This window comes from Mycteria americana, chromosome 3 (assembly GCF_035582795.1).
Source record: "Mycteria americana isolate JAX WOST 10 ecotype Jacksonville Zoo and Gardens chromosome 3, USCA_MyAme_1.0, whole genome shotgun sequence".
NCBI classification, from domain to species: domain Eukaryota; kingdom Metazoa; phylum Chordata; class Aves; order Ciconiiformes; family Ciconiidae; genus Mycteria; species Mycteria americana.
Window position 1 is genome coordinate 21,366,125 of NC_134367.1, and position 18,036 is coordinate 21,384,160.

The window sequence follows — 18,036 nt, forward strand, 5'->3', positions numbered from 1 at the left end:
ATCACATTATACAGTGTTTCTATGTCCGTGTTGGAATTGGCTAGTCACATGTATATATAGAGAGAGTGACGGCTATGAATGAAGCAGTAGTTCAAGATGTTATTTTTTGCTTTTCCTTTTTTTAGTAAAGATCTTTAATATAATGGTTTTGTGCCATGATAAATTTTTCTGACACAAATTAAAATAGAAAAAATGGAAAGCCATTTCCTATCTTCTCTCTATAGCAATGAAGGGATCTCAGGGAAATCCCCCAGGCCTGGTGAAGCTGTTAGGGTACCCAGGCAGAGATGAGAAGGACATGGCTGGGGTGGAACAAGCAGAGGAGAAGAGGTGTCCTTCACGCTGCTGCTCCTGCGATTCTTCATCAAGAATTTGCCCATTTGCCCTGTTTAGGACAAGTCCTTTTGTATTTGCTGCTGATTTGTGAGTGCTTATTGCTTGGCAGCAGATAGGTTATCATCAGTGACTGGGGGTTACTTGTTTTGGCATTGAATATCCGCAACAATCTGCAGGCTGGCACCTTTTGAGGTGCATGACAGGAATACACAATGTTGTCTTGGCAGCTCTACTTTTAATCAGTTTTATTTAGAACAGTTCATTATTTTTCTCAGTTTGATGGAACAACAGAATCTTTACAAGTTGAACACATGCAAAAAGGAACCTGAAGCAAGATCATTAAAGTACACCAAGTCTAATCTTTTATAAAAGTAATGAAATGTAAAGCCTTAACTCTCCTCCCCCATTTGTTGTTTTGCAATAATTAGAAAACAAAAGAATAAATGAAAACTGTACTTACTGTATTTTTTATTAAAAATTTTCAGGTTTAATTTCAGTGCATGGTTTGTTCTGAGAACAACAGTTCCTTCTCTTAGAGTGATTCCTGTATTTCAAAAAGAGTGATATGAAGCTTCTTTAATTGACTTTTCTTTTAAGTTGCTTGATGTTCAAGTTGAATGTATTTGAAACCTGTATAGTTCGCTGTATATCCTTTGTGACGTTCATACTCCAAACATTTATAATGCCTTTCAGTACTTATTGCTTTATTTATTTTATAAAATATTTTCTTGTAAACCTGCAATTAATTTATGTGCCCAAATATTGTCTTGCTCCATCAGGATGTGTTAATAGGAATCCATGGTTTTCATTACTGTGCACTGTCAATGCAAACTTCAGATAGGGCGTTCTGGAGTGCCAGGAGCTGCCACGGGAGCATTGGATTGTACAGGACAGTAACAGCTGCATAATGTTTTTTAATACTTATATATGTAGAAGTTTTCACTGTGTTTAATTAGATAAAAGTATTGTTAAAAGTTAATTTTCAATGCTAAATTGGAAATATTACTAGTTTACTGTTAGGAATGAGCAGTTTAAGGGGGGGATACTAATGGACACAGTTAGTTCCAATAAAGATTTTATCAGGAACAGAATTTATTTTCATTCAGACAAAAAGTGTCCGCAGCACAGCTCTCGTTTGCTTTGTCACAGAAAAGAAAGCATATGAATATTGTATTTATTTCTAAGCCATACATCTAGATCTTACAGATTTACCTAAAACCTCGTTCACATAATGGTGCATAGCAAGCCTGCTAAGCAACTGTGTATGTGCACCCCGCTTGCCGCGTACTGCTTGGCACACTTCCTGACCCGCGGCTGTTCACGGTGCTGTGGGACCCCGACCGCTCCCAGGCGCTGGAACGCGACTCTCAGGGGCGTCCAATTGCTAAATTGTCAGCGTGCTCCCTGGCACGTTCTTGGCCCACACAGCCTCGCGCTCTGCCGAGCATTTCCTGGTCGCGCTCCATGAATTAGCACAGAGCAGATGACGCGAGGCCAGGAAAATAATCCTGAGAGTATTCAGTTTACTAGGCGTCGTTGACATGTTGTTTTGTTTGTGTTATTCAGGGGAGATGTAATGCTTCAAAGTGATGGGCTTAGCTTCTGTGGAAGTCCGTATGGCTGAAGTGTATTTTTACAACTTAAATAGTTAAGCTGTGGAGGGTTGCAAGAAGGAGGAAAGTGGTAACCATTAGCATTTAGGATGTTTTTGTGAACTGACAGAAAGACAAGTTTTAGGGTTTTATGTAGAAGGGAAAGTTCATTTTCGTTGCAATGACTCTTCTTTTTTTACATATGTATATACATGTGACTGCCTTTGAGAACGAGAGCTAAGAGATAACACTGTTAGCAAAGTGTTCTGAGAGGTCAGGCAGAATTTCTCCGAAGGAAGATGCTTAGGTACAGGACCACATGCTAAGAGAATTCAATACAAGAAAGCAGCAGTGGCATACTCTTCCTTAAAAGTATTATTATGTTGTCTAGGTATAATTTTAAGGAGTAAATGTTTTCACTGTGAAACACGTAATAAAGGAGACAATGTGAATTAGGAGTTGGGTGTACTAGATTTTTATTTGAAAATCTGAATGCATGACATTTAGGTTTGGATTATTATGCAAAAGTAACTATACTACCCTAAAATCCCATGCCATCATCATAGGTGTTTGCATAATTTTTATTGGTTGTTTCATTTATTATTTAGAGATTAGGAAGAGGAAAAATGACAGTCAGCAACTGGGGTGGACTCCCTCAGTCTGCTGTTTTAACCTTTTGGTGCAGTCTGGCCAGTCAGTCTTGTGAGGCTCGCTGAGCCCCGAAGCACAACATATGGCCAGGATGCAGTCAGTTTGTAAGAGCAAAATGGGGGACAATGAGAAAGGTGAAAGAGAAATGAATGGGGAGGGAACAGGCTTTTGTCAGTAAAAGGTCATGTGGCGGCATGGTTGGGCAGGAACTAGTCTGAAAAAAAAGGGACAAGAAACCTCATCATGCTGATTAACTGCATGATATTTCAGCAACACAAAATATCTTTGAAGATCTGGATTGTAATGGCCTCGCTTGAGCTCATTTTTCAGTCTAACACAGACTCATTCCTGATGTCCATTCTCCGAGGACATGTTTCCGTGTGCTCCGGTTGCATTACACTTTTGCTCTGAGCTCTTCTCCTGTCTCCTGAAATGCAGTCAGTTCTCATAAGGTGGACATGGGGACTGTACCATGGGAGGGTAGCATTTCAAGCCTGTGAAATGGTGCTTCTGTTTAGTATGGAATATTTTTTTTTCTACAATGGTATGGCAGTGGTGACTGAGGCTTTTTAAATTCTTTTTTCGTCATCTACTGAAACCTTAATTAGCTTTGAAAGAACTGGTGGCTGTCTGGTTCTTCCTTGTCTCCTTGCTGTTCAGTTAATTATTTCCATTTCTCAGGGATTTATAACTTCAGGCTTGTTTCTAATCTCAAACATCGTCCAGAATATTTGCAGCCACTCCACATTTGCCAACATCTGCAAACTTCATAAGCTTATTTTTTCTTCTGCCAACCCTGTCTTAAAATATTTAATACATTATGGCAGATTTCTGCCCAATTCTACTTGATACAGCCTTTCAGTTCAATAGCTAGTCTTTGCTTATCCTCTTTTTGCCTACCAGTTGAACACTTGGTTTACAGAGATTTCCTCTAAACCATATTTCTCTGGTTTGTTTACGTGAATGGCCTGTATCAAACCCCTTGAACTAAAGTTTGCAATGTATACTCTATTTCCTTTATCCACTTGGCATATTATGCTGTTATATATGGAAATTAAGACAGTTTGATAGAATTTCTTCTTGAGAAATCTACAGTGGTTATGACTTAACAACTTTTACCTTCTATGTACAAGAAATACTTCATGAAGTATAATTATATTAATTTGGAGAACAAAAGAGGTTGTGTGTTCTTTATTTTGAGCAGCATTTGTGATCTGCCTCACTCTTTATTTTGGGGGGTTTTGTGCTGAAAAATTAATGAAAAAACTTCAAGTTAACACTTAGAAGTGTTACTTCCTTTGAAGGAAGAGCTTCCCTTTGAAGGAATGTACCAATATCGTAACCCTACATTTGGTAAGATTAACATTGTATTTTCTCCAATTTTAATGTAATTGTAGTACTAACTTTAAACAAAACATATAATTAATCTTTATAAAAATGTATTGTTGTCATCATAGCTTTCTATGAAACATTTTACTTACAGATACCAAATGCACTGGGCTCTAGAGAAAATTTGGGTGCTGTGTTTTATTATGGCCCTTTTTTAATACCTTTATGCAGAATGAAAACAAATGGGTAGGGTTTCAAGCATGATGTATTATTTAGTCTTAACAACTTCATGAGAGAAGGGCAATAGTGTCAGAAGTTGGGATAAAATATCACTGTATGCAGCAATAGTAAAATAATATAAATGATTTTGATTGGTGTTGCTAATCTCTAGTTATCCTAGTGAGTTACTGCAGAATGGGTTTGACACATCAAAAGGGTGCTCATTTTGATGCAGATTCAGAGGACTGTCTCCTTCATTGCATTCATGAAAGTTATGTACTTATTTATAAGCTTTGCTTCTCTGTAGGGAATAGGCTTGCTTTTCATATGGATGAATGTATATTCTTTGATATTTAAAAAGACATTCTGCATTCTGTCTATGCCTACTTTGGGTAAAGACTTATTTTTAATTGTGGAACTTCAAAAAAATATGAATTTGAGAAGTCCTGTGTTGTTTAGGAGCTAAATATTGCTAGTTGTAATAGTATTTTGAGGCTTTTGAAAAATACTCAGTTTTCAATACTCCATTCATGAATATTTGATTTTTGCACTTTTGATTATTTTAATAAAAAGCAAAATGCTTCCTTGAAACACAATAAACTTTCAGATAATCTAGAAAAAGCTCTCAGTAAAGTGGAATGTCACATCCAGTGATGCTTACAGAGGGATCTGCTGTATCTTCTCTCAGTGCATGCTACGACATTCAATGCTTGTTTAGAAAATCTCAGCACCTGAGATTCAGTGACTTATAGGCAGCATCTCCTTCTCATCCGGGACATGTGTGTTTCATGTGTGATAAGTGAGTATTTCTTGTGTGAGTGACGAACAGAACGTAACGCTGTCTAGCTATGACTAAAGAAGGTGCTGTTGTAAAGAACAAATTCAAGCTATGACAATTTGTGCTTCTAAATCTGGAAATCCTCCCTTGAGCTGGGACTTGAGTAAGGGGGCTGTCCTGCATATCTACAGGCAGTTTAGCTACACATCTAAATAAGGGATAGCAGTTTGCATCCCTCATTTATTCCAGTCACTGATCAAATATTTTGGTGGAGTGTAATGCAAACAAAACCACGTCTAATCCTTTCCTTACAATGAACAGTAGGCCACATCCTAAAACACTTACGTAGAAAAAGTCTTTCTGAGGCCATTATTCCAGAGCTGAATAAGCCCTGATGGGCTGATTCATGAGGAATGATGCTTAAGTATGTACTTCGCAAAAGGCTTCAGGCACATATACCCCCCATTACCAACAACCTCAGCCAGTGGGGTTATATGGGACTTGTATGCAGCTGACTTTTTGTCTGCTTTTCTGTATTTCCTTTGACTAAATCCCAAATTCCAGAGAGACTTCTCGATAACATATTACCTGTAAAACACAGCCCATATTTATGTTTTAATTAGGATGGGGTTTGGTGCTAAGATTGAAGTTATGACAGGTTTATGTCCTACTTTTTGAAAGCAATTGATGTGTGTGTTCTAGGAAGGACAGTGCAGTAAGTGTGATCACAGTCTTTCAGATTTTACTTACTTTCCGTTTGGTTCCCTTCTGTTCGCTTGCCAGAGACTAAAAGGTCCTGGTATTCATGGTCTGCTGCTAGGGAAGAGGACAGACCTGCCGCCCTCCTTCCTTTCCCCTGGTCCCGCCCTTTCCTCACAGTCCCTCTCTCACCTGTGTGGCCTCCCAGGAAGCCCATTCAGTTTGCTAATCAGGCAGAAAATTATTTCCTGGGTTTTTTTGCATGGGTTTATTGCTAGTCCAGACGAGTTGGTTAAATCAGTTTCTGAGCCGCTGAGAATACGAAAGCCAGCGTGAGCAAGCAGCAAGACAGTGCGACTTGAAGCCAGGGAAGGAAAGGAGATGGGCAGAGATGGAAAACGCTACCACTTCTTTCAGCAGGAGAGAGGTGTGAGGCTGGCACAGCCGTGGTGTTTCCCCACACCCGCACCCCGCTGCCACCTCGCTCCCTTGTCCCTGCTTGCTCTGCAGCACCTCGCTTGAGAAATCAGTTTCCCTCTTCTTGGAGAAGTTCTCATTAAGCTATGGCTATAACAAGAAACTGAAGATGGTAAAAACATATCAAAAAGTAAGAGAAAATAAAATGAAATGAGAAAATCAATAGCTTCCTGCAGCTGGATTTACAGGTTTTAAAACCAGGCCAACATAAAGCACTTAAGCCTCCTTACCCAAAACAGAAGAATGGAGTAGCTTAAAAGTCTTGAAAGCTGTCTCTTTTTCCCTGAGCTTTTTTCTGATCCCAGTTTTTCTGTATCTGTTTCACTGTATTGTTTACAAGCAACTTTTAAAATATGAAGATGGTTCAATTTCGTGAAATACCATTTAACATCCTGTTACAAGATGCTGCACTGTGGAAGAGAACATCCTTCATGACCACATGTTCAATTTAGGTACAACCTTCAGCATTGACTGCTGAGGCTGGATTTGGTCAATCCTCTGCTTAAACTTGTCAAACAGTGTTTGAATTTGTTTGCTTTCTCCTTTGGTCAAAAGCTGTAGTTTATGGACAGAGGCTGGTCATGGTGGTCACAAAAGACTCATACTTAGTACAGTTTTTCATATGAAAAAATATGTAGATTTTTGTATAACATGTTTCTTTTTCTTTATTCTACAGAGACCTAAGATTTAACAGGATCAAAGAAATCCAGCCTGGAGAGTTTAGACGGCTCAAAAACCTGAACACACTGTAAGTTCTTTTTCAATCCTGAGGCCCTTTCCTCTTTTGATTAATGTGATTAATTTGATAATGTGCCAAATTTGCTCACTTTTCACAGGTAAGTAGTCTCACAAATTTCAGCTGTAGTATTTGCACAGGTGAGAGAGAGAGGTTTAGGCCCAAAGTATTTGAAAGCAAAACCAGGTATATGTCTATTAAAATAAAAAAGGAAATTATTTACGTCCTAATGTTTTAGTAACATTCTTTAATAGGAAATATGAAAAATACAGACCTTTCCTATATCATTTTTTCCAAATTGTGCTGAATTACTTTGGTGGAATATCACATAATAAATCATGGAGTTACAACAAAGCTGTTCAAAGGCTCAGATGTGCAAATGTGTTGCAGTTACAAAATATTTGAAAAACTCTGATGTTTTGAACTTGCCTATTCTAAGGTGCTTGCCAGGACTGCCAGAAGTTGGAAGGTTTTGTTCCTCCTGAGCTTCCTTTTACAGAGGTCTCTGTTACCATATGCATTTGTAAAGAGAAGACCATGTTTTCTAAAAGACTTTTTACAAACCCATAATGCCAATAGTATGTGTATTATAGTTTTAACTTAGTATCTCCTTTGTCATTCCTTCAAACATCACTTTTGAACAGATGCATGCATGTTTCTCTTCTCTACAATATTAGCAGACATGAGCAAGATGGACAGTTGTTCTTACTTTTAAATGTACATAATTTATGATTGCAAATTTGACTGTTTTCTAGAACACAAGTAGTGCGTGAACTGAAATAGAATACAGTGATATCAGTGAGCTTTGGATCGTTACTATCTATTTATCCTGCAAGCACATAACAAAAAATTTATTGAAACATCTTGTACTGTATATTCACACCAGAAGAAATGATAGGACTTTCCCCCCAAAATATATTGTCCAAATCTGTGCTACCAAGATATTTTTACTAGCTATCCCTACTCTAGTCACCTTTGGTCATACCTCTGTTTGCCGTTGATCCCCAGTTTTGAATTACAATTTCTGTCAGATATCCAGCCTCAAGTTTTAACTGTTCAGATCACTGATCTGAGATTCACAAGTCCTGAATAAAGACAGGATTCATTAAGTTTGGATTCCCTTCTCTTAATAAAACCACTGCATGAGAGATGAGTACAAATCTGCGAATACAGACAGTTGTGTTTCTTTATGATGTAAAGGGCCCAGTACACAGGATATCACTAAGAAACCTCTAGGAAAAGTCACTTCAATGCACCTGTTAATGACAAATCTTTGTTAATGTCAATTTTATCAATTTCAACCTTCTGTGTTGACTTGGGACCAGGATTTTTTTTTTTGCTTCATCTTCATCTTGGATACTCACAAAAAGCCACATAATTTCAGTTTTTAGATTTCTTTTATTTTTTATTTCTGTCTAATTTTTTTAGCTTTGTCCTGCAAAGTAGTGACTGAGCAGCTGTAAGCACGTCACTTTTTTTCTTCTAACAGTTACTGTTAGGGGAGAAGCTTTTTGTTTTGTTATTTTTTTAAGTTTTCCTTTTAATACTATGTTTACACGTGCTGTTACACATTTTCGTTTTTTCCCTACTGTTTGTGTATGTTAAAATAAACAGCTGTTTATTTCTCTTTATAGGCTTCTAAACAACAATCAAATTAAAAGAATACCTAGTGGGGCATTTGAAGACCTTGAAAATCTGAAATATCTGTAAGTTAAATGAATGGCATTTTTTGCATCAGTATGTAATTGAATTTCTTCAATGGGAAAGTGTTTTAATCTGAGATTGTGTTTCAATCTGACACACTATCTCAGGAGATAAACTGCTTTGAAAATCAGTGAAATGAATTTATGGGGTGGGAGCAACTGTGAATCTTTGTTTCTATAAGTAGATGCTTTGAGATTTGCTAATATAAGACTGTGATATGTGTAGGCAGGAGATTTTAAAGGACTTACCAGTTACTATTTACTATATGCAACTTAAAAGATAATTTAAAAAGGGATCTGTTTAAAGGTTTAGGAGGTCACATCTTTAAAGGTTCCCTGAAATCTTCATACAAGTACTTTTTAAGTTTGTGTTTTGAAAAGTGGTTTAAAAGCAGCTCGTCCAAGATTTGTGTTTGCAGAAGCTTGTAACTATATAAGCTTTTTAACTACTCCTAAATTGTTCACTGGATGCAGTATAAATTCATAAGAGAAAAATCTAGTCAAACACAAAATAGAAAAGTACCTATATGATTGGCTGTAAGGTCTGTGTCTTCAGGCAGCCTATATATTTTAAGAACAACTCCTCCCATTTTAACAACCATACCAAGTGTATTAATTATCCAAATAAACAAAAAGCATCAAAAATTGTTATTTTTATCTGCAAAAAAGGCTTAAGTTTTATAGTAAGTTGTCATGGATTCTCAGCTCTAGTCTCTGGAGTCCACCTGGTGTAGTGTCACAGAAAAGTTTCACTCTGTTATCTTGGTGTATTGATCATTCCTTGAGTGCTATACAGAAAAAAATGGTCACTTTGAGATTTCATTGTTTTGGAAACAATAGAGAAACTTAATTTTCCACCTAGTTTTCAAGAATGCAGCCTAAATAGCTCTGAGGAGGTGGGAGAAAGGAGGAAAATAAAAATCACATAAATTTGTGCAGACACATAACCGGGTTTTCCATGCTGTGTTTGATTACATTTCATGGTCTCATTTTTATGTGTATTGTCTTTCAGTAATAAAATTGTTTAAACCATATACAACTGGAGGAAAAAGAATACTGAACAGACTATCCCCAATGAATTATTGAAATCTATGATGATTGTATTTGTTACAAGATGTGTCTGTATGGTGGATCTGGTAGTGCCGTATGTAAAGTCTACTAATTCAGGATGGCTAAGCTTCTTTCCATAGTCAGCAACTGTGCAGAAATGCTACTTGGTTCTGTTAGTTCTTTATTTTCACATGATTGCCTTTGCCTAGCTGTAGTAAACCTGAGATAAAACTCAACTATGCACTCTGTTCCCTTCAGTAGAAGAATGAAAAGAGATAACTGAACTATGATTTGTTTGTTTTCATATACATGTAGTAATGTTTATCTATATCTGTATTGTTGAGAAGAAGTTCTTTTTCCTCTTGTTCCCTGGAAAATTTGAATATAAAGTTCAATGTGGTAGTTCATTTAACTGTAGAGAGCTCTTCTTTAAAGCCATCCCCCGTTTTGCTAAAATAAAATTAAAGATCTTTTTGCCTGTTTCAATGACTGTGATATAAATATTTAGCCTTAAAATGTACAGTCTTAAAGTTAGAAAAATGCTGGTGCTGGTCAGATTTCAATACAGAAGGCTGAAATGTACCAAATAAATACAGTTCAGCTGTGAAAATCTTAGCTGAGTAAGTATATGCTAAGTGTATTCTATGCAACAAAGGAAACAAAATGGACTACTTTTTCCCAATAGGATGAACTGAAGTAGAAATTAGGGGGATGGAAATCGTATTATTTATTAAAAGTAAAAAATTGTTCAGAATTTAATATTATATAGCCAAATCATCTGGAATATTTGAGGCTTTGAATGGTCAGATCCTATGGATATTTGCCAACCTAACTTGCATTGTCCTGTTTCATAAAATGAGATAATTAGTCCATGATGTTATTTGTGTTCTTATGAGAACTGAAGTACTGGATTGCAGATGGTTCTGAAAATATATAATTCACTGAGTAATTTTAGAAAACCTGTCATTTCTCAGTGGCTTTGATTTAGAGAAATATATATAAATATAAAATATATAAACATATAACTTTTTATATATAAACTTTTATAAATAAATATTTTTCATAACTTAATAGATAAATATAAAAATATATAACTATTAGTAAATATAATTATATAAGTATGTATAAAATACTTGTAAATATATCCTTATATATAAAATATGTAAGTATAAAACATAATACAGTATTTAAAAAAAACCCAACAATGTCTGAGAGATAGACATAAAGGCCCATGCCTGTATCTGTGCTGCAGTTTTTGCTGTTTTAGACAAAACTTTTTCTAGCAAGTCTCAAAGAAGCCCTAGGATTTTCAAATGCTTCTTTGTACTGTTTGTTTCTGAAATTGAGCTTAGAGTTTTAAGAGGTATATATGTTTTCAGAATTGTCTGTCTGGAGAACAAATTTTGACAGAGTAATAATATTTTCTCAATTTTCTGTGCATTAAAAATATTCATCATTGTAAAAGTTGGTTCTTACATTATAAAAAGAAAATTATGCACGTAGGATTTTTGAATGTTATTTTTTAGGATTTTTTTTTTGTTCTTTATGTAATTGAAATTTTGACAGTTCTGTAAACAGTTTTGCGTGATCTTACTGTGCTGTTTGTGGTAATAATTTGTCTTTGCATTCCTATACTAAAAGTTGGAAAGAAATAGATGTCATTATTATTGTTTTGCGATGAAACCAAGAGGATACTTTTTCTTTCTGCCTTTCTGTCTTATTTCATATACCTTAGTGCTGGCTATATGGTTCTTTAATAAGGATCAAACAGGCATTAGTAGCTTGGACCCTATCCATAATACAGTTTCTTTCTGCACTTCAGTGATTCTGTATACTTTTTTTGGTCTTAAGTTCCCCCTTCTGCAAAGGATAATGTAAACAGTCCTGTCTAAAATAAACTTAAAAAGTTGTCTTCGTATGAGCAAAATAATTGGTAGCTTGTTTGTAATTTGTTGCTCGTGATACAAGATGTATATGTATATGTATACATGATGTCTATGGTACACTGAATATATTTAATTGACTTCCTGTGAGTTACTCAGTTTACTGACTAGAGACGATAGTACAGAAATACGAGAAAGAAAAGCTTCCCAACCTTATAATATAGATGCAAGCAGATTTGTGGAAACTTGGTAAGATAATCCTTCCTGATCCTGAAAGTCAACAGTTTATTCTCCAAGACAGAAGATAATTGGGAACTGAAGGTAGAGACATATTACAGTTTTAACATGTAGGATATTAGAAGATTTGGAATCAGCAGTGGAAAAAATGAGGTTAGGATAAAAAGAAAGAATTTAGGGAGGAGATACAGAAAAATATAAAATACAGATTAGTGATTACAAAGAGCTTTCCAGATAAAGAGAAGGTGCTTGATATTTACAGAGCAGTAAACTAGAAGAGAGTGTGAAGGAAATGAAGGAAATAAAAATGGAGAATGAAAATTACTTTGGCAACAACACTGAGACATGTTCACTCAGTAAGAAATTGAGAGGTGAGGAATCAGACATGGCAACAGTGTGATAAGCAAATGATAAATGGCAATTAAGACTGTATGAAATGTATCAGTTCCGGAAATACTAAAAGGGAACATGCAAGATCTGTTTTGCATTTGATGAATGAAGTAATATTGGTAGAAGATACTTTGTAGGTTTGCCAAAGTGCAGAGCTGCTCACCTTACCTTTCCAGAAATGGGATTAGGTCACATTTCCTTCTGTGCCTTTTGCCACCGTTGCTGTCATGGTCATGTTACTTTTTCCTTTGAATACCTCCTGTGATTACGGATCTCATTTCTTTGCAATTCATGTTGCTGGTTCCACCAACTGTCTCTTTTATGTTTCTATATAAATCTCTCTTTACTATATTTATTTACTTGACAGGTTTTACTCTACACTGCCTGATACTGCCATTACTTTGAACATTTTTTTTCTCTTGTTCCAAACAAATATATCTGCATCTTGCTTTCCTTAAATCACATGACTTGTAATACAGGCCATAAAACCAAAAAACGATCCTCATAGGGGATCTGTCAAACCTTCTTAATAGAATATATCCCTTGTCATCTTAATCCACTCTTTATTCATCCTTTGAAAAAGTCTAATGGTTCAGTTGTGTAATAGAGCTTTTAGGTAAATCAAATGATAAATTACTTTGTCCCTAATTATATTTTAAATCAGTTTTCTGCTAATGTGACTGGGATAAATTTTGAGATTTTTTTTTTAGTGCAGTGTTTGCAAAGTTTCACTTGTTAGGCACAATAGCATTTTAGAAAGATAAATATTTTTTGTGAGTGCTACTTAGTTGTATTTTGTATTCTGTCATCTCTCTCTTCATTAGGCAAATATATGGTTTTTTATCTTTTTGTTAATATCCTCAAGGAAACATTTACACAACTAAATGAAAGTGTGGTTAGCACATCTGTCATAGGACATACATTTTTGTAGCCTTGGGTTGCTCGGTTTTCTCTGTGGAGCGGGGACATGATGGACTGAGGTCAGTTGAGTGTCCTGCAGCTTGAGAGTTTTCTGATCAACATGGAAAAAGTTGTAGTTTAAAGTTAAATCCCAAAGGAAGTCCTACCACAGTGACTTGGTAAGAGGTCCAAAAGTGGACATGAAAGGCTACTCCCTTCCCTGCAGTATGGTGGTAAAAGTCTGCAAAACTACAAAGTCATTATCCCAGTCTTCCTCTAATGCACCCTTGTTCTTCACTCTGCCTTACTTTGTCTGCAGAAAGTAAATAAAAGTTACATCAGTGATTCTGAACTTTTTCTTTTTAATGGGATTAATTCAAACTTCTTGAATAAAATTCTTCAAATACCCACAAGAGATACTTAACTGAGGTCAGCTATTAAAAGCATCTTAGTGCACTCTGGTTCACTGGTCTGATCAGAAGTTTAGCACTCAGAGGAATAAGAGTCATTTCCAAACTGCCAAGCGGAGTGTATTAAGAAAGGTAAATAACACTTTGGCTGTTCAATCTTCAAAATTTTCTAAGGAGTGAGAAGAAATGGTGCATTTAAAATTCTTACTGGAAAATAAGATAGGAATTTAATATCACACAGAGAGGAAAATTAAGAAGAGACAAAATTGTAATGACTGTGATCCTCAAATGAATTGGTAAATCTGAGTCAAAACAAATATTTGAATACCTGTGAAATGATATTTTTTGCAAATAGAATAAAAACCAATTCCACATCCAAAATGTGTAGCACACCTATTCTCTCTCTTTTAAATTATTTTTAAAGTTTCTACAGTCATTTCACATGACAGTATTTTTTTTCTAGTTTAATTTGTTCAGAATTTTGAGTATTTAAAAAACCTCATAAATTTTTGCTTATTAGTTACTCTTTTATTGGAGGAACTCTGCTTTTTGTTCAGATGGATGTCTATGTTAATTAGGCACATCTGAGTCTCTATATATTCATGTGTTGGAATCTCAGTAAGCAATACATTGGAAACCTAAATGGTGACTCAAGGGAAAGATACTACTCCATATTGTCCCCCAAAGTTGTCATGAGGTGAACATCAGATGTTTACAACTTTCTTCATTATTAGGGCCTGTTGTGAAATGTTGCCCTTTGTCAAGTCAGTGTAAAAACTGCCACCAACTCCAGCAGAGCCAGTATTTTATCTGTTGCATCAAAAGAAGTTTGCAATATTTCCACTAAGTTACCGAAAACTGTAATAATAGAAAAGCCAAAACCACTACTAATAAAATGCCTGCTAATAAAGCCATTTGTGGTCCAAAGTCTCTTCATCCCTTTTTCATAGAAATCCATGCCTGATTAACTGAGTTTCAAACCATTTGTCAAATAATTGTGAGAAAGTTCTTACTGCGAACCTGTTCCTAACCTAACACAAAAAGAGAGTAACTGTCACTGAACCCCAATAGTATTTTTATTTGCTGCCTCCATGCAGAAACTGCAGTCATCACCTAAACTGTGTGATTTTTCGCCAATACCCTCTCACTAAACCATCCTTACTGTTAAAAGCATGATGAACGTGAGCACATACACTGATCCATCCTGATTTATTTTTATTCTGTATAAAAGGTATAGACAGTACACGTGAACATACTGGTACTCTGCATATGTTTATTGTGTTTATATTATAGAGTATCAATGGGGACCTAATGTCCATCTTCTACACAGTGATAAAACAAATATACAATGCTGTTTTATTGATGCAATACCAATATTCTAACGTGTAATTTTTTGTAAATATTCAAAAGGTGACACAGGCGGAGTTACAGAAATTCTCACTGTTTGTTCTCCAAGTCCAGTGGAAAGATTAATTCTGTTATAATTTGAATATTTGTACCAGTATCCAGATGAGATATTTTAAAGAAAGTAAGAGGCCAATGGCATCCCGATGTGCTCTAGTAAAGGCACTTCTGATACAATTCTATCCCATTAAGTTGAATTTATTTTGACTTTTGGCAAGCCCATCAAGAAACTGAGGGGCAAAGAAACAGTAAGTAATAACAGTGAGCACTGGGAAGCCCAAACCATCCGGGTGACAGCCTCAGGGCCTACAAGGCCCCAGACTTTTGTCTTTCCTGGTGAACATTTGGGATGAAATCTCAATGACAAAGTATTTTTATGTGTATGTGTTTAGTTTTTGTTTTGTATTTTTTTTCTAATATGTAGTTGAAAAACTGTCTTCATGTGTCAACTTAATTCTTCTTTTCCACCTTCATGTAGCTCTTGTTTGTGTACTAATATTACTGATTGTTTCTTGTTTCAGCTATTTGTACAAGAATGAAATCCAGTCAATTGACAGGCAAGCATTTAAAGGACTTGCCTCTCTAGAACAACTGTAAGTGCCTTTTCTCTTCTGTGCTGTCATCTCCATGGTTCCCCTGCAGAGGAAAAGTGCACGTCTTGATCCGTACATCCTGCCTGCATGCTCTGCATGTCTTCACTCCCTGGGTTGTTAGGCAGAGAGCCCCATAATCATTTGCATGTGGAAAAACAAAATCGATCTCTGTGTCAAATTCCTCATTTCTGTGTTTGTCTTTTATTTGTGATTTGCATTCCTGGTGTCCCTATACATTGTTACGCAGCTGTGACGAAGAAGCATTATCATGGAAAATGTTGAAAACTAATGTGTATTGCTTAGAGAGAGATTCTGGTTTCATGTCTGTAGGTTTTATAACATTGCAATTCCTTTGACTGCAGCAGTTACTTTGGTTTATGCCGCATAACTAGAGCTGAATTAGTCTCTTGAATTTTAACCCAGTTTTGTTATATTTTAAAACAAGAAGAGATTTTAAAATGAAAACCTTACTATTATTGATACGTGTTAATCATTGCCATATACAGATGTTTAAAAAGTAAGAAAGTTCATTGTTTGTAGTGTAGATGTTTCAGTAATGTATTCTAGAAAGATTGATTAAAATCATAGTCCTTTTCCTGTATGATGACTGAATAATAATTTTTATTGAAAAAGAATGAAAAATGCAGTCATTAGTGTGACAAAACTGATTGTATTGATTTCATTAAATTTAACTATATTTTGTTTTATGATCAGAAAGCATTGCTATACATTCATTGTGGTAATGTTCAGAAAAACAGAGAGAGCTATAAATGCATAGCTATTTCACAGTTTGACTGCCAAATAACAGTACTAGACCAATGAGTTTTGTAGCATATAAATTTTGGGGACTGAACGTCTTTCTTCTAGGACCAACATAAATTTTGAAACTCCTGATAGTTGTCAGTGTATGACAAATTTTCTATGATATGTACCAGTTTCCTTGTTACTGTGAACCTCTAGTGGATATTAGTGAACACAGTGTGTATCTGAAATAAAATGGCACTTCAGATGGGTACAAAATCATACAAGCTCATTTTAGAGGGCAATAGATGCATTTTGAAGGAAGAGCTTCTATACAAAACAAAAGTGATAATTATAAAACATATATAAATATGTAATTTTTTTCCTTAATGCCTTTCTCTTCCTCTTCCTCCTACTCTAGAAATGATTACTGCAGCATATTGACAGCAACTGGTAGGGCTTACTTGCATGCTAATAGCATTTCTTATTTTCTGTGTAAAACTTTAAATATTGAGGCCCATTTATTGAATTACTAATTCTTCCAAAATAATATTTTTCCACATGCCACAAGCCTGATATACTGCAAGTGGCAACAGTTGTCCTTTTTTGTTTTCTATTTTCTGTTGATCTGTGCTATGACTGAAAACCATAAACCACTTTGGAATATTAACACCTTCTGAATGTACTTTTCTGCTAGGTTGCAGTTAAGTCTCTCTGCCTGCAGTGATATCACATTGTATCAGCTTAAGCTCTAACTTGAGACATCAACATTATTCTGTATGAAATTAAGTTTTAAACAAGATTTGAGTCTCATCTCTAGCTGGGAAATACGGAAACGTAGCCCGGCCCAGTCACTGCTCAGCGACTGCCCTTGTGTCATGGCATCAGTTGCCGCAAGCAGCGCCTACAGCTGGTCTGGTGAGCTGCCAGGGAGGGTTGCTGCCCTGCTGGGTGCCCATCAGAAAGCTCACTTCTTTTAGAGCCCTTCTCCTGGGCAGATCTTAAAAAGAAGGCTCTCGAAGTGTGAAAATTGGAGCACGGGAAGCCAGTAGCAGGCTTGGAAATAAATTTAATGGAGGGTATTCATTGAGATTTGTAGTTTATGAGAGATTTTGTTGTTTATGCATCTTTAGCATGAAAATAGATTCTGACTCTACAGGGTCTGTTTTATCACATTATCTTTGGAGAAAGAATGTGTTCACAAGGCAAAAGTTAGTCTTTGTGAACAAGTTCCCAAGTCCTCTAACTTCAGTTTGGGACTGTATCGACTACTCAGTCGATGTTTCCGCGTTTGAGGCTTCTGTGGTCTCAAGTTATCAAACACATTTTGCTACTGGATGTGTTGACTCAGCCAAATGCTCATCTCAATGCTTAGCAGAGTTCTCAGAAGCAGATGCTGTGGTCCACATCTCAGGGAAAGACTTGATTCATAGTAATTTCTTCTACTCCAATGAAGCAGAATGAAACTGATAGTTGTTTTTTTTAAAAAAAATTGAACAGCAAAGCAAACACTTTTCTGGTTTTTTGGTTCGTTTTTTGTTGTTGTTGTTGTTCTTTGACAGAAACTGTAAATATAGTTTGATTTAAGGAGGCCTGTTGCATGTATAGGGGAAGAAAAAACCCAGTATTTACTGTGGCTGGCAGTATCCTTCTTAAACCTCTGCAGCAGAATTCTTAGCTGCTGATGTAGTAGAAATATCTTTTTCTTCAGAAATTTCTGCCAAGGGAGTAAGATCTTTGAATTGGATCTTGAAACTTGCTTGTGCTAGAGTAGATTCTGAAAAAACTTGGCAGTTTTAGATTCTCGAACACACTGAGCATACATATTTCGTCACCTAACTGTTCAGTCATGGCAGGGCACAAAGGGAGAAAGTCAGCTGATGAAAAGTAGCCACGTGGTACCCATTT

General features: G+C 35.9%; 1 protein-coding gene across 2 annotated transcripts in view; it reads left to right on the forward strand.

Annotated features, from left to right (window-relative positions):
• Positions 1 to 18,036, forward strand: part of PXDN (peroxidasin) — a 102,089-nt gene that overhangs the window by 21,904 nt on the left and 62,149 nt on the right. For both annotated transcript variants that reach the window (XR_012775145.1, XM_075498019.1), the window contains exons 2-4: positions 6,758 to 6,829; positions 8,452 to 8,523; positions 15,316 to 15,387. Coding sequence is in view for 1 of the 2 variants with exons in the window: in XM_075498019.1 (XP_075354134.1) it covers positions 6,758 to 6,829; positions 8,452 to 8,523; positions 15,316 to 15,387 (216 nt within the window). In the remaining variant the exon portion in view is untranslated. The remainder of the gene's footprint in view (positions 1 to 6,757; positions 6,830 to 8,451; positions 8,524 to 15,315; positions 15,388 to 18,036) is intronic.